At 41.6% G+C, this 24,795-nt stretch overlaps 1 protein-coding gene across 1 annotated transcript in view; it reads left to right on the forward strand.

Moving 5' to 3' along the window:
* Positions 1 to 24,795, forward strand: part of LOC134393424 (cytosolic phospholipase A2 epsilon-like) — a 101,611-nt gene that overhangs the window by 56,165 nt on the left and 20,651 nt on the right. The window contains exons 4-8 of the mRNA XM_063118451.1: positions 2,914 to 3,050; positions 5,785 to 5,916; positions 7,539 to 7,579; positions 21,456 to 21,498; positions 23,667 to 23,730. Of these exons, the coding sequence (XP_062974521.1) occupies positions 2,914 to 3,050; positions 5,785 to 5,916; positions 7,539 to 7,579; positions 21,456 to 21,498; positions 23,667 to 23,730 (417 nt within the window). The remainder of the gene's footprint in view (positions 1 to 2,913; positions 3,051 to 5,784; positions 5,917 to 7,538; positions 7,580 to 21,455; positions 21,499 to 23,666; positions 23,731 to 24,795) is intronic.

Here is a 24,795-nt window from a genome sequence, read left to right on the forward strand (position 1 = left end):
CACTGAATGGGCCATGTGCACATTGTTTACTTCCTCTTTTGAAAGAGGAAGTAATGAGGGACAAACACAGGTGCGGAAAAGCGAAGGTAAGGAAATACGATTTCCCCCTGTGTGATGACACTCTGGTCCTAATTCAAACTATATTTATGAGTGCATGAAGGCTGCTTTCAAGACATCTTAGAGATGCAAGAAAAGGGAATTTATTAATGGCCGAAGCATCAATTTTCATGTGTTTATCATTAAAACTGAGGGAACTGTAAGCACTTCTGTTAATTACCATTGATGATAATGTAGCGGTTATTTTGACGGATAATTTGACGGAGAGGGGGACCCACTCTGGAAACTGGAACAGAGAATTTCCACAATGAAGCTCCGCCCCAAATTTCGGGGCAGAGAATACCTGCTCTGCACACCCCTAGTAAGAACTATGTCTTTGCTCATACCTATGACAATGTCAAACCCTTAAGTGCTGGCAAATGATGATAGACCAATATACTTACTATGAGACATGTGATGTATTTGAAAAGTCTGATTTAGAGGTTTAGAGAAACAGACAATTTCAAGCTCCGGCTATTGGGCGTTATAGAAATGTAATAAATAAATAAATAAATAAATAAATAAATAAATAAATAAATAAATAAGCACCCTATCACAGAGATTTTTTAAAAATCTTTTGCAGAAAAAAATGGTACATTGCAGAAAAATGCCACATTACGTATAATAGGTGTGTGGGGAGGGCCAATTCACAACAGAATTTTACAGGAAAGAGCAATTTCACCAGAAGGTGACTTTTCCCGTCATTTTTTAATGCAATAAAGCAGTCCAGGGTCTGAATGCTCCACAAAGTAAGACAAATTATTATGTCCTGAAGTCTGCTGCCTTACTGAGACACTTCAAAAATAGTAATGTTAATGAGTCACTGGGCTGTATTTAATCTTTTGCTAGGCATGGGAGCTCATTAAAAAAATTCTATACTGCCCTTCAAACCTAAGACAGTTTTAAAAATTAATATTATATTTTAATATTAATATTTAATATTTAATATTATTTAATATTTAATAATATTTAATTTAATTATTTTAATTTAAATAATTAAATAATATTTAATTTAAATAATAATATTTAATAATAATATTTAATATTTAATATTAATTTAATATTAAATATTAAATATTAAAATTAAAGCCAGGAAATCAGAAGACGTTTACTTCTTGGGAGGAGAGCAATGACAAATCTTGATAAAATAGTTAAGAGCAGAGACACCACACTGACAACAAAGGTCCGCATAGTTAAAGCAATGGTATTCCCCGTAGTAACCTATTGCTGCGAGAGCTGGACCATAAGGAAGGCTGAGCGAAGGAAGATAGATGCTTTTGTACTGTGGTGTTGGAGGAAAATTCTGAGAGTGCCTTGGACTGCAAGAACATCAAACCAGTCCATACTCCAGGAAATAAAGCCAGACTGCTCACTTGAGGGAATGGTGTTAAGGGCAAAACTGAAGTACTTTGGCCACATAATGAGAAGACAGGATACCCTGGAGAAGAGGCTGATGCTAGGGAAAGTGGAAGGCAAAAGGAAGAGGGGCCAACCAAGGGCAAGATCGATGGATGATATTCTGGAGGTGACAGACTTGACCTTGGGGGAGCTAGGGGTGGCGACAGCCAACAGAAAGCTCTGGCGTGGGCTGGTCCATGAAGTCACGAAGAGTCGGAAACGACTGAACGAATAAACAACAATATATATATAAGCAAAAACAAGTCAGAACAATAATAAACAAAAATGTTAAATCATAAACAAATTATCTTTATGAGGTGGGAGGGGTGGGGAAAATATTGCAGACTGTAGAGGAAACAGGTATTGTCATTGTTAAACAGAAAATCCTAGAACATTTACATTAAAAATGGCAGCACTGGACTGTGATGTTAGCTGGATATCCACAGGAGCTATTTGTTGGTACAGTACAGGGAGTGTTGACTGTTCTGAGCTGTTTCAACTGGGCTTTGATGGCCACTCTAGAAAGGGTACTATTAGGGTGACCATATTTGGGAAACCAAAAAAAGAGGACACCCTGTGGGGAGGCAGGAAAGCCTCTGGAAAGCATGTCATTCCCAACCCCCACTACTCCAATTGGGGCCTTTTCTATAATGTCCGGTAATGACCTGTTTTCCCCTTTAAGAACCTGATTGGAGCGCTGGGGGTGGGGGAAGAATGACACACCTCCAGAAAGCATGTCATTCCCTCCCACCATGCTAAAGGCAGTCTTAAAGGGGAAAGCGTGTCTTTCCAGGACATTACAGAAAATCCCCCCTGACACCCAGGATACAACAAAAACCAGGACAAATCTGGGGAAATCGTGACTGTTGGTCACTCTAGATTCTCTGCTGCAAAGGCCATTATTCACTTGCCCCCACTACACTCCTTTGGCTGCTGATGTATGTAAGGTCTGAAATCTGCTTATACAGTGTAGCCATCATGCAGTGTGTGGTGGTAAGAATCAAATTAACACAGGGGTGCTATTTGGAAGCGCCCAGAGAGCTTCGGCTATTGGGCGGTATAGAAATGCAATAAATAAATACATAAATAAATAAACTTGGAAGCTGGGTGGAGTGGTTTGACCTTAAATATTCAGTTCCCTGGATTCTAGGTTTCTCCTAGTAACAGTGATATGGAGACTGTGGCTGCTGCACCTGGGCCAGCAAGGGTTTTATGAGGCCGATTGCACCCTGTAGGAATTGTAGATTCTTTTTCTTCCCACCATGAGGAAAAATTAGTCCCTCTCCCCAGTCATGTCTCCCTGCACAGGGCTTACCATTGATGCACATATAGTTAATGCTGCAAATACCACCCTTGTTCTCCCTGCATATGACTGTTCTAGCTGCCTCACTGCTTATGAATTTTCTCCCCATTCTACAGTTAGTGAATCTGATTGCTATGTGTGTCTATATCTGCCAACTGCTTCAAGTGAAGAAGTCCGGACTATAACGATTCCGAACAACAAAAATCCAGTGTGGAATCAAGCTTTTTGCTATAAGGTTGACAAACGTGTGAAGGTGAGACCACGCATACCTCTTTTTGCCATGAGTGTGAACAATCCCAATCAGGTTCAACAACCAACAAAAATGAATGATTCCTATCCTAACAGCAAACTCATTCTCCTAGGCTGGATCCTTATGTAGTCAAAATGGTACCATCTACCCATAAGAGGATGGCATCAACAGGCTTGGGGAAAACCCAGGTTGGCAGAAATACAAAATAAATAAATAAATGGGACATCCCACCACCACCAAGATGCTGCTCCTCCAGACATCATGCTCAGTGGGCATGAAATGCTGACTGATTATTGGAAGGGAAGCGGTCAGCAAACTGGGGGGGAGAGGGAGGGAAGGGGTTTGGAATATTCTAGAATGAGGTATGACTGGGCAGCTGGAACCTTGTAAACATTTTGTTGTAAGTCTCACTTGTAAAATAATAAATAAAAAAACCCATACACACACACACACACACACACACACACACACACACACACACTGGACTGGAATTATTTGTCTGAATCCCATAGAAACTATCTTTCCACATAGTACCTAATAATAATAATCCTAAGGGGAAAAATCATTTTGGAGGAGGAATCAGCCAAACAAGTGGATTCCTCCTTTTGTAGGTCTAGAAATGAGAAGCCCAGTTGAAATCCCTTGTTAGTTATGCGGGTCAGTGGGTTGTTTAGCAACTACCACAGGCAGGAGGAGCCAAGCAGGAGTGACCGTTGGGACCAGCATGGTAGTTCATTCATTCAATCTAAATTAAAAACAAAACAAAACGCTGGGTTGTTGTTGTGTAAGAATCAGGCCATTGTTTCTCAGCCTAACCTATCTGGCAGGATTGTGAGGGGGAGGCTCATGGACACTGCCTGGAGCTATTTGGAACTTTTCGGTAGGATAAGCATGCAATAATTAATAATAACTAATGCTAATAACACATTGGAACAGACAATATTTCATCAAGAGTCATTGACAGCTTTGTTTTTTTTAAATTGCATCTACAGATTATAATTTATAATCAATTCTCGGTTTCCTGAATACTATGCAGCGTGAATAATCTAAATGTTGCACTAAGGAAAATAATGTATATGTATTCTATCGTATTCCTTTATACATATTAATATATCAATTTAATTAAATGTTAGGATATCTATGATTGCTAACATGTCTGGCTTATCTTGATTCCAGTACTGCATAAATATCAATCAAATTCTCTGACAGAACCCTGTTGATTCACCTCTCCATTCCCATAAATTTTTTAGAACTCATTATTTTGTTCATAAGTGTTCTTTTCCACACCCTCCTCCCGCACAGAAGTCAGAGTAGCTGTTGTCCATTTCTTCGTCAGAAAGTGGGGGTGTTAATGTTAACATATGCATTACTATTGTACTTGATGTTCATTGCTAATTTGGTTCACCAAACAGGCCAAAACTCTGCAGTGGGAGAGGAAGGGAAGCATGAAGTTGACTGACTTATAGTCCAAAGCCACATTTTACCAGGGATAAATTGTGGCTTCTGTTTCCTTGGTGGATCTTTGTGGCCAGGCAAAAGGAAGCAGATCTTTATTTCCAAGCAGGCCATGCTGCAGGAATATTAACTTTGGAGGCTTCTGGTATTGGGAACTGTGCTGTTTCTTTGTCTTCTTAAGAGTCAGTAGCTTTAAAACTGGATATTTGGCGCCATTCATGGAAGGCTTGGGAGATAATAAGGAAGCAAGACAACAACTTTATCGTCTTTCTTAATCAAGAACATAAAAGTAAGAGGAAACTCCCTGACTCCACTCAGATATTACTAAGTCCAGTGCCGCTTAGTGACTAAGGGCGGAATCCTATGGCTTGCACCTTTGCTGCTTGGACACTCCTGAACCTGGAGGCTTCCAAGATTCCTGGGCCTTGCCAGGCTGGAGCTTGGAGAGTGGGAGGAAGCAGCGGAGGCAATCTTTGCATTTTTCTAAGTGGGCTTTTGAGCTGTCTAGTGGGGGGTGGTTCACGGTGGGAGAGAAGGAGGCCAGAGGAGTGTTACCATTATTTATTTATTTATTTATTTATTGCATTTCTATACTGCCCAATAGCCGGAGCTCTCTGGGCAGTTCACAAAATTTAAAAACATTCAATGTATAAAACAACAGTATAAAACCATAATATAAAATACAATATAAAAGCTCAACCAGATAAAAACAGCAGCAATGCAAAATTACAAATTTAAAACACTAGTTAAAAATTATTTATAGACTGTTAAAATGCTGGGAGAATAAAAAGGTCTTCACCTGGCTTCTAAAGGCATATAATGTAGGTGCCAAGTGAACCTCCTTAGGGAGCTCATTCCACAGCGGGAGTGCCACAGCAGAAAAGGCCCTCCTCCTGGTATCTTCTTCTCCACTGTCTTCTCCTTCCCGCCCATTGGAACACCCCCTCTCCCTCTTCTCTGAGGTTAATCTTCTGACCTTAAAGAGGCAGCCTCATGTGAGGATTCAGGATCAGGGGTCAGATTTCTGATTCCCCCTTCCGAGGTTGGAGTGCCCAGGGATCATAGGATTGCTCTTTAAACCATATAATGATACCATCCAAACCGACTTGATTTTAAAGATAAATGTAATTTTTTACTTCAAGATTCTCTTATTTATTTTCCTTGTGTATGTAAACAAATGGAATGTGCATATACTTGCCTGGAGCTTCCCTTTCTGGACTCTCTGCAATTCCAAATATAGTTATTGAAACAATATTTTCTCAAAATATGTGTCTGTTTCTAGAATATTCTGCACCTGAAAATCTGTGATGAAGATACGTTCTCCAAAGATGATCACCTTTACACAGTCCTCTTTGATATCGCTAAGCTGAATACTGGCCAAACTAGTCGTGTGAACTTCAAATTGAATCCAGTGGTAAGTGCTGAAGTTATATTGGAGATGGAGAATATATGGTGAAACAAATGCAGGCCTAGATTTGCTGTATATTGCATTATTGCACACTAACCTGTAGTAGATCCCCCCTCTGTATTTAAATTATTGTCTGAATTTATTTTTGAAATATCTTCTGGGTTGGTATAATAATGAACAGATGGTGTTATCTCAGCAACCTTCATATAGAGAAATTGAAGGCATGTCATTGTTTCAGAGTTTCTCTGTGTTTAAGAGCACGTATGTCTGTTGATTTTTCTCAGAAAATTGGTAGTCAGCCAAATTGTTGCTTATATACCTTTTCAAAATTAAGATCCCTTTTAAAAGTTTAATTATCTTTGGGCTGAAGTAGAATGTAGAGTTTCCACTTTTTAACATTGGAAATTGTGCACCTTGTCAATATGGCAAAATGAGTAGGACTTGAACCCCACCCCTCTCAACCCAAATATTGATGTAGTTGTAAAACAAGTCACTAATGCCTAAAGATAAGCAGCGCCCTTTATCATGGATATGACAAACAAGACAACAACACTGTGTTTCGTATTGTTACAGAAGATGCATTGCTGCTCCTGGAAACCTCTTTTGTGAAGCATATATTCTTGGAACTGAAGGCAGTGTTGATTCAAGTGTGTTCAGATGCACAATTCTAAATTCAAAATTAAAATTAAACTCTCATTGGCCCAGTTCAGCAATTATGGGAAATCATAGGCCAGATCTACACCAAGCAGGATATAGCACTATGAAAGCAGTATATAAGAGGCAGGAGCCACACTATTGCTTTATAGCAGTATTGAAGTGCACTGACAACTGTTGGGGTATGATACAAACCATATACCGCTTTCATACTGCTTTCATAGTGCTATGTCCTGCTTGGTGTGGCTCCTGCCTCTTACATATCGCTTTCATACCATTTTCATTGTGCTATATCCTGCTTGGTGTAGATCTAGCCATAGTTTCCTGGCTACATGAATGTGCCCAAGCCACAGACTCCCCACTCCTCTTTTTTGATGCACCGGAGGTGCTCAGGAATGTAAATATTCCACCGATCCCCAAGTTTAGATGCCATGGGGAATTCTGGGTTGTTTAAAACTGAAAGCAGAAATTTCTGAGCTCCAGCAGGTGAAGAAGAGGAAGAGAGGAGAATGGAATTTTAGTGAGACTACTTCCAGGAAGTATCATGTGCATTATATCCAAACAGTGTTAGCACTGATGCTAAAACAGAAAACCGTAGCTGTAAACATAGAAAATTTGGAGAAACAATTCTTTGGCTCCATATTGCCCCTCTTATATATTGTGGGTGGGAGTTGGGTAACGTGCCAAAAGAATGAATATTAATAATATAATATAATATAATATAATATAATATAATATAATAAAAACTTTTTTGTTCCAGCTGGCCTTTGGAGAATAATCTGGCCCTCCATCTATGTTAATGTCTTATAATTTTGTTGTGTATTTTAAACGTTTATGGTTTTGTTCCCCCCCACCCAAATGTATGTTTTAAACTTTGTAAGGCCGCCTTGAGGCCCAGCATTGGGCAAAAGGCGGGATACAAATAATAATAATAATAATAATAATAATAATAATAATAATAATCCTTTTTTTAGACTCATGAAGAGCTGGACGTAGAATTCTCATTACAGTTCATGTGAGTACAACTCTTAATATTACAGTGAATGTATAATTACTAGAAAAGTAATTTGATACGTACAGGATCATATCAGTGTATATAGAATGTGCACAGAGAGGCAAACTTGACATTTTTGGAAGCCAGTGCAAAGTAGAGGAAGACCCTCAACGCAACAACAAACTGGCCTGTCTGAGGCCCAAAAGAGATAGGCAGAGGAATACTTGGTGTCTTACAGTGATCATTTGGCTGGTGGATCACTTGTCCACTCCACAGATGATGGGCAGATTGAGCTAGTGACGGCGGATTGGCAGGGCTGCAGAATCACAATTCTTGATGGGTCACTGGGGAATCCGTTGTGGAGGGTTTGTCAAGTGGAAAGAAGAGACGGGAAGATGTGAGGCTTGTTTTTGATCATGAGCTTTTTAGGTGGACAATGAGTACATGATGGGATACAAAGGTAGCCAAATCTATGACTAGAGCTCTAAAATAAGTCTAGCTACTTCAAAAAATGACAAATTTTGAAAAAAATTAAAATCAAAATGCCAGATTTCAAAACACCTCTTGCATACTAGTAAAATATAGCATAATAATGGATTCACCCAGAGTTTCCTAGATTTTTTTGCTTTACTCTAAAATGCACAACTGTGTCTCACATATAAAAGGCCAACAGAGTGTTTATGGAGTTGCACATTGCCTGCGTTCTAGCCGCTGCCTTTGCCTCTATTTGTGTTTTAACCCTATTTGGATTGGTGTTCACTATCAGGCATCATCCTGTGGACTGAGAGGATGACAGATAGGCTTGTGCATAGTGGTGTCCTAGGCTTCTTCTTATTATTATTATTACTAGCTGTACCCTGCCACGCGTTGCTGTGGCTCAGTCTGGTTAAACTGAAAAGAAACAAAAGACAAAGCGGATGTTTCTAATATGTTTAGTTTCACAATGCTTGTGGATATACAATATTTTTAGTTGTTCCATTGTCTGTGTAGATATAGAGATTGTCTGGTTTGCCGACTCTAGAACACGCAACATATAATTGTCCATGTGAGAAGCAATCTGTGTCTAGATCTAAACGCACAATTCAAAAGATTGGCCCTGAGCTTTGTTGATGGTGATTGCAAACGCCAATCGAATTGGGAATTGCAATCTCTTAAATTGAAATGGCATATCTGTTGGAATCATAGAAATGCGAGGAATGAGGACATCTTCACCTTTGAAAGGTCCTGTCAAGATTGTTCCTTCTATGATTTTGCTCAGTAATTTTTTTACTGCAAACCGTGTGCCATTGCAAAGTTTTGTGAGAGAACATGCAAATAGGAGAGGAGGCAGAGGCAGCGGATTGGCCTACTGTTTGGTTTTTAAAAAAGGATGTTTTTACGGTGAAGAGGTTAGTGGAAACTCCTGGCATTTACCTTTCTTCAGAACGTGTAACTGTCACAGGTGTGACATCTATATTCACTCAGCCAATTGTGAGAGAACATGCAAATAGGAGAGAAGGCAGAGGCAGTGGATTGGCCTACTGGTTGGCGATGTCACAATGACCTATAAGAGCAAATAGGAGAGAACATGCAAATAGGAGAGGAGGCAGAGGCAGTGGATTGGCCTACTGGTTGGCGATGTCACAATGATCAGCAGGACTGGTTTTGAGGAGGCCTATTTCTTCGATTTTAAGACAAACTTTTGACCCCATATAGAACATAGTTACATAACAACGCCCACGTATTGGAATGCAACGTTGTGTCAAAATTTCAAAGCAATCGGTGAAGAACTTTCGGAGATATAACGTCTGTTTCGAACGAACATTTACATTTTTATTTATATAGATGATGATGATGATGATGATGATGATGATGATGATGATGATTTTAAACCTCCCTTCATCTTTACAGATACCAAATTGGTGTACAGTAGGTACAACCATAACAGCTAAGTGAATATATTATAAAATCAGTAAAACACAATCATCATATTAACCAAGAGAGCAGCAGATACAGAAAAACACACAATCCAACATAAACCAGTTCGAAATGCCTGTGTGTAAACAAAACAAGTTTTAATCCAGTGCCAAAGCATTTGCAGTGTTAGTGCCAGTTGTACCTCTGTGGGGAAGGGATTTCACAATCAGGGCATGACAACAGGAAAAGACTTTCACCCTAGTTGTCATATAATGTACCACCGTGTGTACCTGGAGAAGCGCTTCCCCAAAAGATCTCAAGACACAGGCAATTTCATATAAGGAGAGGCACTCCTCCTTCAGGGCAGGATCCACACTACTGCTTTAAAATGGTTTGTAACAGTAATGACAACTGTTGGGGCCCAGGACACACTCTATATACAGTTTTCAAACCGTTTTCAAAGTGTCATATCCTGCTTGGTGTAGATCTGCCCTAGGTATAGCAAAGCTACTGCACAAGATTGTGGGAACATTAACAACATTGGAGTTAAGAAAAGATACGTTTGAAGTTTTGCATGTAAATCCAAGTGAAGACGTACAATTTTCCAATTTTTCCTGCAAGGACCAGGTAGTCATGAATAAAAACATCATTTTGGAAATGTCCCTGAAACTTGAAATATGAGAAGGACATTTCTGGACCCCTTCCTCACAACTTAAAACACACACACACACACACACACACACACACACACACACACACACGGAAACTTTGTTAGAGGGAAACCCACATTTGTTAGCTTGATTAGCTAGAAAAGGGTGGGAGTTGATAATGTGTTCTTTCAAAATACACTAGAATTAGCTGAACAGCATTTAAGGACATCTGGTAAAACACTTTTTAGCTAGTATGCCATGCTAGACATAAAGGGTTTGGTTTTCTGTATGTGTGTTTGAAAAAGGGTGTCTTAAGAAAAGTGGAACTTAGCCTTCTTTGATTAACGTACAGCTCTCTGTCTGTGTATAACACTTACCTCATAACTGACATTACCATTCCCTAGTATATTTAGTACCACAGAACAAAATTCCATTGAAAATTAGTTTTAAGAGTTGTTAGTGTTCAGATGTACATCACAATTTTCTATAGTATTACAGCTATACTTCTTTCTGTCAGTACAAGACCTCCTCTTTGCTGTCAGCAATACTGCATGGTCTTTGAAACAGATAAATGTTAGGTGAACTCCCCTCAGCTCAGTTTGGACTCAGCAGACCAGGCTATGGTCTAAATTTGATAAATAGTAAAATAGCTCTTGTTTTTCTGAGCCGAGTTCTAAAATCTGGAAATTCTGTTGCATTTCTCACAACATCACTGGGAGTGTGACTGTGGGCCCAAATGTCACTTCCCACAATCCTCTTCAAAACTCCCTCCCATTCTCACACTATAAACTTCTGAGTCCTTCCACCCAAACCTTACCTTGAGCAATGGTGCGATGGCTATTCCTTCCTGGTGCCTCAAACACTGAAATGGCACTGCCATCCTCAATAAGGATATCAGGAGTTCTTGGAACTACATGTCTCAGGGCACTTGGGGCATGGTTACAAAATGTTCAGCATCACCGCAGGTGTCGGGAACTCTTGGGTATGCAATTTACCAAGGCACCTGGCATCTCTGTTGGCTATTTCTTGTTGATCTGCACATCTCGAGATGTTTTCTGAGCCAGGTAAGAGCTTCATGGGAAGATAATGCTCAATTCATAAGCTGAGCATTACAAATTGGGGAAGCTCATATCCTGAAGCAGGTATATATGAACTTCAGCAACATCACTAAACCAAATGTGTTGGTACTGACCATCTGAAGCTGCTGTACCTAGGATGGTCCATGAAATGCCTTAGCCATCCTCAGCTGAGCTGAGAGACTCCATACGTTCTCCAGGTGTGCCTAAGGGTGACAGCTGATGCCCCAGCAGGCAATGGTTGAGGAGGTGAGTTATGTTTTTACTTAGGTAGTGAATTGCTGTGTTTTTGTATTCATGTATTGCTCTGTTGTGTTTCATCATTTTTGTCTCTTTTGTCTGCTCATAGGGGCCAAAGAGAGGGCGGTGAAGTTTGCACTGCGAGGGGTCGCACTGCTGTGACTCATGCTGCTAAAAGATGCGCTGCTAAAGGATGCGCTGCTAAAGGATGCACTGCAAAATGGGCTAGCTCTACTGGGACTCCTACTAGCGAAGGCTTTCTTGCGTATGGAGCTCGCTGGGTCAGCTGGTTCCGCAGTGTCAATATCCCCAGGCCTCCTGGCTTCTAATAAGTACAGGACCTGCAATTAAAAGGACTCTGGTAGATCCTGGAAAAGAAAACGGTACTTCACATTTCTAAATCATCTAAGTATTTTTTAAGGCATGTCTACATAGGAAGGTATCCTGTCCAGAGTTTGGTGCCTTAGACAGAAACAAGGAGGTTGGAGCATAGGTAACAAGGTATGGGAGAAGGACTTCTTGCCTTGTGTTATGTGAATACTGCAGGACATCAAGTTTGGTTGGGCCCCCCAGATGAACCCCCAACTGGCCTACCACAGACATCAGTTATTTGCTCCTTTGGGGCAGGGTCCAGGCTTCGTTGCCTAGAAATACCATGTAAAGCAAAGTCAAGCCACCAGCCCTTATCACTCCTCTGATGGAAGAGCAATGGGGACTAGGTCAGCTTGCCCCTGTTCTACCCACAATGGGGGAAAGGTGCGTGAAGGAGAAACAGCTGAGTTACTTTTACTTCTCCAGCAGAACAGAGAAGGGGACTTAGCTACTTCATCTGCCCTGCCTCCATTCCGTATTGCGGGAAGGAGGTGGGGTGGGCTAAACAGAAAGGGTCTTTCCTGTACAGAAGAAGAACAGACACTGCCCCTGGTGTGGGTGAGTTCCAATGCCTGCTACCCTTCATCTCCATAGGGATAGCAGCAGGGACAAAGGGCAGCAGGACTTTCCTGCACATGAATGGCCACTCTCTTCAGCAGAGGCAAGTCCCACCACCCACCGCTCCTCTCACCCCACTGCTATCTGTGATCAGTTCAGATCAAAGCTAAGAACAGGGGGATACCCTCCGAGCAGCTGTGACCTCTGCCTGCTGCGCAGATGGAAGTGGGAACTGTGTGGGCCCAGCTCATCAGCGTGGGCTCATAAAGGTTGGTTGCACTGATCCCCAAACGCTTAAGACCCCCAGATGTAGCTCCACATGTATGTGATGAATATGGACTGGCGATGGTTAATGTGGAGTGGGGGTGATTAATTTGACTTCTTTTTCTCACTTTCTGTCCAACAGATTTGAATTCCAGCACTTTTGTGTATTCCTAGACTAACAAGAAGCTTGTGTGAAAATAACAATGAAGGAAAGAATTACAGAAAATGTAAATAAACCTATAAAAAGATGTATATATTAAAGAAAAATTTAAGAAAAATCATAGTGGTTTGGTTTTTAATTTTTTTAATGCAGGCATGTGACTTTTAGGACAGCCCCTTAATCCATACCAATTCATTTCATGTTGCATTCGTTTTATGTTGGCAGAAATGCTCTATATAGGAAACCTCTTAAAACTCTTGCATCAAGAGATTAGTGGGGGTTGGCAACTAGTAAGCAATGAAGTAACAAGAGTTCACATTTACAGTCCATTCAACATCTCCCTTTTAGCATTTCACTTCCAATTATTTGCACAAAATATGCCAACCTTTCTGATATTGAGGACATGCTGCTGCCATCATTATAGCTTCATAATTAGTCCCTTAATTCCTTTATGCTTAGCTGAAGCTAAACCATGGCCATAGCTAGATGATCCCCAGGGTCATCCCTGTGCATCCACATGATGCACAGGGGATCCCGGAAGCAGGGAGGGATGATCCCTCCCTTTCCCCGGGATCTTGCCCTACCCTTTCAGCATGCTTTTTTCGCTGTCTCAAGATGATTCCGAGACTGCAGAACGTGTGGGCGCACATCGCAGTTTGGCCTGGCTCCTTGTGAGTAACCGCAAGGAGCCGGGAACCTGAAGAGCTCTGTGGCCATCGGGTGGGGTGGGGTGGGGAGTGGGGATTTTTTTTTAAAAAAAACTCACAGTTCGGCACTCGAGTGCTTGTGCGATCCTTCTTTGTTTTTTAAAAAACCAAAATGGTGGGCACGACGTCCCCTTTCTTCCTGGATGTTGTGCGCCGCATGTGACCAAACAAATGGTCAAAGAACACCTGATTTCCTTGAATGAGTTCAAATCTCCAGGGCCCGATGAACTGCATCCTAGAGTAATGAAGGAGCCAGCGGAAGAACTCTCAGAACCTTCGTCTATTATCTTTGCAAAATCATGGAAGACGGGTGAGGTGCCGGACGACTGGAGGAGGGCTAACGTTGTCCCTATCTTCAAAAAGGGCAAAAAGGAGGAACCTGGGAACTACAGACCAGTCAGTCTGATATCCATCCCTGGGAAAATTCTGGAGCAGATTATAAAGAAGTCAATCTGTAAACATCTTGACATCAGTGCAGTGATTACTAGAAGCCAACATGGATTTGTCAAGAACAAGTCCTGTCAGACAAATTTGATCTCATTTTTTGATAAGGTAACCTCCCTTGTGGACCGTGGGAACGCTGTGGACGTCTTATATCTTGACTTCAGCAAAGCTTTTGACAAAGTACCACATGACATTCTGATTAACAAACTAGCTCAAAGTGGGCTAGATGGAACAACTATTAGGTGGATTCACAGTTGGCTACAGAATCGGACTCAAAGAGTACTTATCAATGGAACCTTCTCAAACTGGGGAGAGGCAACGAGTGGGGTACCACTGGGCTCAGTCCTGGGCCCAGTGCTCTTCAACATTTTTATTAATGATTTGGACGAGGAGGTGCAGGGAACGCTTATCAAATTTGCAGATGACACAAAATTGGATGGGATAACTAATACCCTGGAAGACAGAAACAAACTTCAAAGTGATCTTGATAGGCTGGAGTGCTGGGCTGAAAACAACAGGATGAAATTTAATAGGGATAAATGCCAAGTTCTACATTTAGGAAATAGAAACCAAATGCAGTTACAAGATGGGGGATACTTGGCTCAGCAATACTACAAACGAGAAGGATCTTGGAATTGTTGTAGATTGCAAGCTGAATATGAGCCAACAGTGCGATATGGCTGCAAGAAAGGCAAATGCTATTTTGGGCTGCATTAATAGAAGTATAGCTTCCAAATCACATGAGGTACTGGTTCCTCTCTATTCGGCCCTGGTTAGGCCTCATCTAGAGTATTGTGTCCAGTTCTGGGCTCCACAATTCAAGAAAGATGCAGACAAGCTGGAGCGTGTTCAGAGGAGGGCAACCAGGATGATCAGGGGTCTGAAAACAAAGCCCTATGAAGAGAGACTGAAAGAACTGGGCATGTTTAGCCTGAAGAAGAGAAGATTGAGGGGAGACATGATAGCACTCTTCAAATACTTAAAAGGTTGTCACACAGAGGAGGGCCAGGATCTCTTCTCAATCCTCCCAGAGTGCAGGACACGGAATAATGGGCTCAAGTTAAAGGGAGCCAGATTCCAGCTGGACATCAGGAAAAGCTTCCTGACTGTTAGAGCTGTGCGACAATGGAATCAGTGACCTAGGGAGGTTGTGGGCTCTCCCACACTAGAGGCTTTCAAGAGGCAGCTGGACAAGCATCTGTCAGGGATGCTTTAGGGTGGATTCCTGCATTGAGCAGGGGGTTGGACTCGATGGCCTTGTAGGCCCCTTCCAACTCTGCTATTCTATGATTCTATGATTCTATGTAAACAGAGGGAGACAAACTCGCGATCATAATATTGCAAGATCCTCAACCTTCCGTCGCACTAGACCCAAAAGTCTAGCTGAGGCCCAAATCACCATATGAATGTTTTGCTTCCAGATTGATAGGGAAGGGATCACCCAAGTTTGGTGGCAGAAGGAATTGTGATAGAAACCACAGAATATTGAGGGAACCAGTAGGGACTGCAAGAGCCAGAGATCTTGAGCCTCTGTGATAGGAAAAAGAAGTATGACTGAAAAAACAAGATCATCAGAGCCATTGAATACTGACATTAAGTGAGTATCTGAGCTCATTTTGTCTTAGGAAAAAAAGGACGGCATCTCTGAGGGACCAGCAGTGTCTTTTAAAGGGAGGCTTTCACTGGATCTATTTGAAAATGCTTACCCTCAGTTCAATGCCTCATACACAGGTGGTGAATCGGAGGGGTTCTGAAGTGGGGGGGGCCTTACCAGTAGTGAGTGGCAGCTAGGCCTTAAAAAAACGATGTTGCTAAGAAAATGGTGGTTAGCTACTTGCTGTCAGCCATCTTTTCCCTCCCCACCGCCAAATGCCCCAGATGTAACACTGTTCTATGGCAATTGGGGTGGGGGGCAGGATGGCAGCTGCCTTTTGCCTGATTAGAATGATTCTAATGTTCTCATCCATACTGCAAGATAGAAGGGAATGTGCAGTCTCCACCACATGACGCAGCACACATGGTACGACTTGTTGCCTCAGATACTCATTGTGATCCTGAAGTGAACCTGGTTCTGGGTTCATTGCTGCGACTATGCTGTGTGTAGTGATTCCTGTCCATTAGAGGAACTTGCATATGGAACTTTCCTTTCATTGCTTCACTGGGAGCAAACATTTTAAAAACATTTTAAAATGTTTGCTCCCAGTATGATTTATAATAGAAGCATTAATTTAACAGGGTTATATCCTACAGAGTTCCTTGGCTGTTTGCTTATAATACTTATATATTGCTTAGTAACATGGAATCTCTAAGCATTTCATACCGTAATGGATATATAATAAAATATAAAAACCATATAAAATAATAAATAATGAAAATATTACATCAAAGACAGCAAGAACACAGAACAGTGCCATAATCCTTTGGATTGTCAAGAAAAGCCTTTGTTTACATGGGAAAGCCCATGTAAAATGCATTTTCTAGTGGTGGTTGGAACTTGTTACAGTTTTTGCCTTTTGAACCACATGTGGGAGGGTGTTCCAAAGGGTGATGCTACTACTGAGCAGGTCCACTTGGCAACATTTTATTGATTGTGTAATGACCGATAAGTCCTCCGCTGGCGATCTCACGGGATCAGCTGAATGTATATCAGGGAAAGCAGTCAGCTAGGTATCCTGGTCCTGAGTTATCTAGGTTTTGTAGGTCAACATCAGAACCTTGAACATGGTTCAATAGCTAATAGGCAGCCAGTTGTAATATGTGTATAGCTAGATGCTTTTCCTAGTTGCTGCAATCTGCACTACCTGCTGTTTCTAAGCCATGCACATGGGCAGCCTCAGATAAAGTGCATTACAGTACTCTAATTGTGGAGTAACAGGTGCACGGATCACAGCAGCTAGGCCATCCATATCCAGGAATGGGTGTGCCAATCAATGTTGGTAATGGACGCTCTTAGCCACTGAAGTTAACTGGTCCTCCAATGACAAGGATGGATCTAGGAGTACACACAAACAATGTGCCGGTTCCTTCAAAGGGAGTGAAACCCCATTCAGAACAAATAAAGAAACCAATTCCTGGACTTGGGAACCACCCACTCACAGGGTCTCCTTCTAATCAGGATTCAGGTTCAGTTTCTTTGCCCTCATTCAGCCCATAACTGCATCGAAACACTGGTTCAGAATATGCATAGCCGCTCCTAATTCAGATAACACAGAGTAATAGAGTTGGGTGCCTGCCCCCCTGCTCCAAAACTCCTAATGACTGCTCTGAATGGCTACATATAGATTAGGGGTGGGCAAGTTCCAGAGATTTACAGACCATTTTTGCCCTCTGGACTGTCATCATGGACTGTAGTCCACAGGGCACCTGAAAGAAAGCTGAAATTGACAGTTTGTCTCCATAATTCAGAGCAAACTAGTCTGTGGTGCTACAAAGTGCTATAGTAGTTACATTTAGCTTGTTTCCTAACTAAATTTGATCATTTGGGCATTCCATAGCAGCGGAGGATGGCAGATAGATACACACACACACACACACACACACACACACACACACACACACATATATATATATATATATATATATATATATATATATATATATATTGCTCTGTACACATGTGCCCCCTTAGACCATGTATTGCTCTCGCCTGATGTAGATGCTAAACAACACTGGGGACAAAACAGTGCTCTCTGGCACTCCACAGTTGAGCTGCCAGGGGGCTGAGGCACACAGTAACTCAATGTTATTCCCTGGAATGAACCGCCATAAGTAAGACCGAAACCACCATAAAACGGTGCTCCCAGCCCACAAACGCTCTCCAGTAGAATATCAGCAATGTCAAAAGCTGCTGGGAGATCAAGACATAGTAATGAGGTTGCACTCCTCCTATCAATCTCCCAAAAAAATTGATCCATCAGGGTGGCCAAGGTTGATTCCATCCTGAAACTGGGCTTTCAATAGATTAAGATAATCAGTTTCATCCAAGAGTACTGCAGCTGAGATACCACCACTCACCTGAGTACATTTCCAAAGGGGGGGGGGGCATTTATGATCACATGACAGTATAAATATCTGGGTCCAGGAAAGTATTTTTCAGGTCCACCACCTCCTTATTTATTTATTTATTTATTTATTTATTTATTTATTTATTTATTTATTTCTTTATTTCATTTTTATACCACCCAATAGGCGAAGCTCTCTGGGGGATTTACAAAAATCCTTCAATGTAGCAGGGACTATATATTGATGGGGCTAGCTTGTGGAGGTCATGATGAGCAAGGGTCAAGAGAACATGTCATGGGTCACACAGATGCAAGCCTATTGTTCAAGAAAACTGCCTTTTCATCCTTCAGTTTATTGGGAGGATGCTGAATTTTTGATCAGGAAAAATGTAAGTGCGCAACTTCCAGTATGAACACAAGTTCACAACGTTGGGGAAAAATCCTGAAATGTTCCTGTTCACGTTCACATGTGAACGAGACACATTATCGAGATTTTTGAATAGGAACCAAACTTTCATATGTTCCTTCTTGGCAGAAAAACTTACTTGGCAGTGGAATGGCTCACTGCTAGGATACCCTAAGGTCCTGAGAACCTCTGGGATGGAATCAAGAAAGAGTTGAAAAAGAGGTCTTAGGGAAGCTGAGGAAGCACTCTTTTCCTGAAATTTGCCTGCAACTTTGGACAGGTTGCAAGTTTTAAGTGCAGAAGCAAATGACTAGTTAGAGGGGAAAGACATTGGTTTTTACTGTGTGATTCATTTTTATTCTTTTAATATTTTGATTACTTTTTGTAAGGGACATTATTCTATTTTGTCAGTAATAAAAGTGAAAAATAGAACTTATTACCTTATTTTTCTATCTTGCCATTTGATTTTGTCAGAGGAACTTACCATCCCAAATTACTGAGGGTTGATTCACAGTCACTCTCTTGTTTGAGGGGTATGGTTATCCAGTTTATTGAAACATCTCTGCTCAGAATTAATCAAATCTCCGGTAATGACATCCCCTCCTCATCATACTGTTCCATCCTTGCTCATGACCACCATTATAGGGGCACCCTTCTTCTCTGTCAAGCTTCCTCCTATCCAGACATGTACTGGTTCACAAACACTTTCTCACACACTAACTGGCAGAGTACAACTCTGTTCCATTTAGCACTATAATGCCAGTGTCATACTTTATTGCATATTAGCCAGGTAGGCCATTCACCTACAAACAGAATAACTGCACACCCAGCCGCCAACTCACCGCAGCCGAAAGAGTAATACAATCATTAATAACATTAATAACATCATAGACAGCCAGGTTGTCTTATTTATGTTAACTATATTAACCAACATATGGTATCAACAGGATATAATTTGATCCTATAAGGTAGTCTGGAGCTTCCTCACCTCCAGTGCCCGATGTACAAACTTTGCAGTCCTAAATGATATATAATGATCAGAGCCTAACAGAAGTATTTGAGTTGCCTCTTTGGGTGGCATATAGTTAAACCTAGGAATTAAAGGCTCAAGATATTGCTTCCTCAATTCCGCATACATTGGGCATTCGACTAGAAAATGTGTCATATCCTCAATTTTGGGGCAGCCAGCTGGGCAGTCTGCTTTCACCCTAGGATGGGTCCTGTAATGCACCTTCACCTCCATCAACTGGAGTGAATTTAACCCGCACTGGGTGAATAACCATCTTAGCTCATATGAAGTAAGATAGGTTAAATATAAAGGGGTCTTTCACGGGGAAGTAATTATACTTTTATATACTGTATTTGAGTGGCTCACTTCAACCACAGCCAGTGATGACTGGAGATCGCAGTCAAAACCCCCTCATAAGGAGGTATGCTTGAGAATAACCAAGCTTGGAGACAGAGAGGCTCATCTTTTCTGCCCATGAATCTTTCCCCATATCATCATGAGTAGACAGCACCAGTGGTGAAGCCAGGTGGAACTTAATCTTTAGCCAGAAAAAGATTGCTGCCTTTTAAATAAGTGTTTGGATTGAGTGGCATGCTGTTTCCAGACTGGCAATATCCCTAGAAGTAGATTTAGGGACCCCGAGTCCTCTAGTTAAAAATGTGTATTGTTCTATCGCCAGTGGAGTAGTATCTGCATTAGCCCAAACAGGGGCCCCATACAGGATCTGGGGGAGTATTTTGCTTTTGAACAGTTCTATTAGGGGTGCTACCCTCTTCCCCACCCCGGATCCAGATGCAAAACGGAAGATAGCATTAGCTGTTATATTGGCTGATAGAGCTGTTGCTTTTAAGTGCTCATACCAGGATCCTGAGCTTTGAAACATTACTCCTAAGCATTTGAATTTGCTCACCTGCTCAAGCTGGCCGCTATCAAGCTTTCCTTTCCCCTCAAAAAACTAGCATTTTGGTTTTATCATAGTTAACCTGCAGGGCTTTGCTCCTGCAGTAAGCACTAAAAACTCTCAGCATCCTTCGCATCCCCACTTGAGTATATGAGAGGAGGACGGCATCATCAGCGTATAATGGGTCACAGTCCTATTTCTCATATAGAGCTTGGCCAACCATCCATTTCCTAGATTGGGGTGGGGAATGATTCCTGCGGCAGCTCCTTGGGGCCCCCCTAAATCTGTTCCATAGTTTGGGAGACCCTTTGGAACTGTGTGGGAAGTGGCATGGAGTTCAGCAGGAGGGAGATAGAATTGGCAAAAATGGCCTCCCTCCCTGTTCTACTGATGGAAGTCTTTGCTGGATCAGAAGGCTTCCTGTCAGTGGAGGGACAGCACTGGATGCAACCCATGGTCTGAACACTAATATATGAAAACACATCTGATGCTAGGAGGACGACCACCAGAACTTGTCTTGATTCTGTAGTTTAACATTCAGAGTTCTAGAACTTACATGTCCTATCATGTTCACTGTTACCTACAATGGATTTATCTTTTCATCTCAGGCTAGATGACAGGTATTACCCAGAGGACCTTCTCTTCTGCTGCTCCCAGACTGTGGAATGGCCTGCTGGAGGAGATTTGTCAACTTGACAGTCTTTTAGCATTTAAAAAAGCAATAAAGACTGACCTATTCCGGCAGGCCTATCCAGTGGAATTTTAGAATGTTTTTAGGATGTTTTAAAGATGTTTTAATCATGTATACTATGTTTTTAATCAGTTTTATGTGTTTTATATTTGCTGTTGTTCCCCGCCTCGATCCAAGTGGAGAGGTGGGTAAGAAATGAATTATTATTATTATTATTATTATTATTATTATTATTATTATTATTAGACGTACACTACTGCTTTTAAGTGGGATTGAAGTGCACTGGTAACTGTTGGGACATATTCCATATACTGCTTTCATAGTGTTATTTCTGGCTTTTTATTCCACATTTCGTAATGACTTGACACAAGGCCTCAGTTTCCAGTGTCTGAAATGAGACTGTTGGCTACAACAATCTAGGCAATGAGAAAGAAGAGTATTTATGAGGTGTTTTGCATCTAAAAGCGGTCATGGAATATATTAATAATAGACTGTAAAATGTTTGTCTTTTTTTTTTTTTAGCCCAGACCGTCCTGAAAACATCATTACAAATGGAGCATTGGTGGTAATCATTATTTATTTTCAGAGTTTTTCCCTCAAAATGATTATCAGATGGAAAATTTAAGCCATCTTTTCTTGCACTAAGCAGGGAAGCCTCTGTGCTACTGCTGTATAGAGTGACTGGGTGAAGGACCTATTACTTCTGATTTTTTCAACTGAGTATTCAACTACTGTATTACAACTACAGTATTCCTTTTAGCAGGTGGCATTTGCTTGTTAAAGTGGTAAACAAGTTTTAGCTAGGGACATACAGAATTTGTTGAATGCATTCCATCTGAGTTTAGTGAATTGCCAGGTGCCGTTTGTTCCACCATTTGCTCATTGAAGGAATCAGATTTTTCCCAATTTCCCCAATTTACGCATATTCACATGCACGCAAATTCGTACTTGTGAAAATGTGCAAATCCCCTGGAAAATGCCAATTTACATGCATCAGCCTATGGTGGAAATGTGCATTGTCTGCTGCTGTTTTTTCTTTAATCTTATGTATTTTTCTATGACTAAATTTGTGCAAAATTTCAAAAAATAAACAAAGACTGCAGGTTTTCAGAATCCATGCAAATTGGGAAAAGCCAGGTTCACGCCAGAATCCTTGGGTCAGATGCATAAAAATTTGAACTCATTTGATTCCTTTGCAGATTCCTCCAACGCTGTTAGCTTTAGCCAAGCTGCTTTTTTCTCTAGTGGCATTTTTGTTATTCACTCCAACTAATCTGTTTCCACTTCTCCTCATCACCAAAACCATCTTTTAGACTGAAACCACTAAAATTAATAAAATAAAACCTAATCCGGGCAGGAATCCCTGACTCAGAAGAAGGTTGCCATTACAAATTATTTTCTTCTTCCTGTGAATAGAAAGTACTAATGTGCTAAGAAAAGTAATCTTAGAGTGATGCAGGTCACTTAACCATCTGGGACACTCCCCATTACTCTTTGGGCATTTATGGTCTTATGGAAAGTAGGGTAATTAGTTACAGGACAAATCAAATGCATCAGAAAGCTAGATGAGTTTGGGTGGTACAATAATACTGCTATAATAGTCCATGGCTCTCCCTGAAACGCCCAGCATTAGCCATTATCACAAAAGGGACGGACTGCAGCACAAGATGTCCAGCTGATTGAGGTAGCAGGATGTTCCGCCACTTCTTCTGCCTCCTCCCTCAATGTTTCACCCCGAGTGGCCTCTCTTCAGAGTGAGGCATTGTGGTTGATGTGGCCACAGAGACTGCCTCTGCCACCGTAGAACTGGCAGCCTCCAGGACCAACTTGCCCACAAGTCTCTGTGGAAGGACCCCCTCAGAATGAAGCGTTTGGGCCTGGCGAGCTCTCTGGAGAGTTGTGCTGGCTGTTTTCCTACCAGGTTATTTCATGTATGAGATCCACCCACCCACCCCCATTCAATTGCCTTGGGAGTGTGAGAGGTTTCCACAGGGCTTTCTCCACTGTGGCACCCCGGTTGTGGAATGAGCTCCCCAGAGAGGTCCGCCTGGCGCCTACACTGTACTCCTTTCGTCGCCAGCTGAAGACCTTTTTATTCACTCAGTATTTTAACACTTAATTTTAACTTAAATTTAAATTATACTGTTTTAACTCTGTATTTTAACCTTATATCAATTTTGCTGCGTGGTTTTATCCTGGTTGTGCTTTTTATATTGTATTTTGTATTTGTATTTTTAACTTGTTGGTTGTTTTATGATGGTTTTAATTTTTGTGAACCGCCCAGAGAGCTTCGGCTATTGGGCGGTATAAAAATGTAATAAATAAATAAATAAATAAATAAATAAATATGTTCCCAGCTAGAATTGGGTTTTGTGGAGGCACAAAATGTAGGAACGTCTCCTAATTACCATGCTTGTGATGGCACTTTTCCGAGCTGCCTCCATTGGTTGTTACATATATACCAGCCATATAGAGGAATGGATTCATGCAGTCATGAGAGTAGCCCAAAAGGCAGAGAACTGAGGGATGAAGAGTTTGGAAGAGATGAGTGTTGTGGGAGGAAAGGATCGGGTAGCAGGAACATTGGGGAAATGAGTTTGTGGGTGGGAGGAAGGGGTTTGAAGGAGAGGGCTGGATTTCATATACTACTTTGGAATAACCAGTCTGGCTGCTGTGTTGTAAGTATTTGGATCAACAGATCATTCTATTATTTAAGTCCCATTCTTCTTACAGTCACGTGAAGTTTCATGTCTGGACGTTATAGTGGATATTGAGAAACTAAAGCAACAATACACAAGTGAGTTCATTGTATCCTTAACTGGTTATGTATAAATTGCTTTGGGCCAATAGCTCAGAAACCACTGGTGGATATATTATCCTTTCTATTAGGAGTGCACTCCCAAGGGATTGACACTCTAAAGACAGAGATCTTGGTGCCCTCCATCTATCCTATGCTCTTCTGACCACAGCCAGGCAGAGCAAGAGGAGCAGCAGAGGCTTTTACAGCTTCCCATTCCTCTGTTTTACTATTGAGAGTTGGATGTGCCTCTGAGTCCTTCCAGCTCACCCACTCAGCTAGGGATGGGCCTTGGAGACAGAGAACCTCATGGATCTAGTGGATCTGTGTTGGTCCATCCCCCTCCCATTCCCATAAAGCCTCTGCACACCCTTCTGTGGGTGCCGTTGTGTGCTTGGAAGAGAAGCTGCCACGGTGCTTTCTGTGACTTGGAGGGGTGAGTTGGGGTTGAGGTGGGTGGGAATATCCCCACTTGGGTGTCTCTGCCCAAGGTCATAGCTGTGTCTATGGCCTCAGGAGAGGAAATCTGCTATATTCTGTGGCCCCTGGGATGTTGTTCTAGGGACTATAGGCAACATGCAGACTGGCCAACCCCTGAAATTCAGGGTGACTCATATATATTTAAAACAGTGGCATCTGGAGCTTCTACAGAATGCTAAACAGGTCAAATTAACTGCTATTTGATATTCTGCATTTGAAATTTGATGGCACTTGGTGTTCTGTAGCAGCTCCAGATGCTACTTTGTTTTTATTGTTTTTATTTTTAAAAATGTCCTCCATGTTTTAGCACTCATGGTGTGCATGTGTGCGTGTGCATGTGTGTGCATGCAGTCCACAAGAGGGGCTGGTGGGAGTGCAAAAATGGCGCCTGGACCCAAGACCGGCCCAAGATACTTTGATGACAGAGGAAAAGGAGAAGATGGCGCCCTCTCCATTCCAAATATAAAAGCTGACTAAACTGATTATTAAAGCTTTCTTTAGCACTGGTGATGGAACAGTGTTGGCATCAGACAAGCTTGGGGGGCACATAGCGCAGGCTGTGTGGCCCATATAGCTCTTTCCTCC

The sequence above is a fragment of the Elgaria multicarinata genome, chromosome 2, assembly GCF_023053635.1.
Source record: "Elgaria multicarinata webbii isolate HBS135686 ecotype San Diego chromosome 2, rElgMul1.1.pri, whole genome shotgun sequence".
Classification (NCBI taxonomy): domain Eukaryota; kingdom Metazoa; phylum Chordata; class Lepidosauria; order Squamata; family Anguidae; genus Elgaria; species Elgaria multicarinata.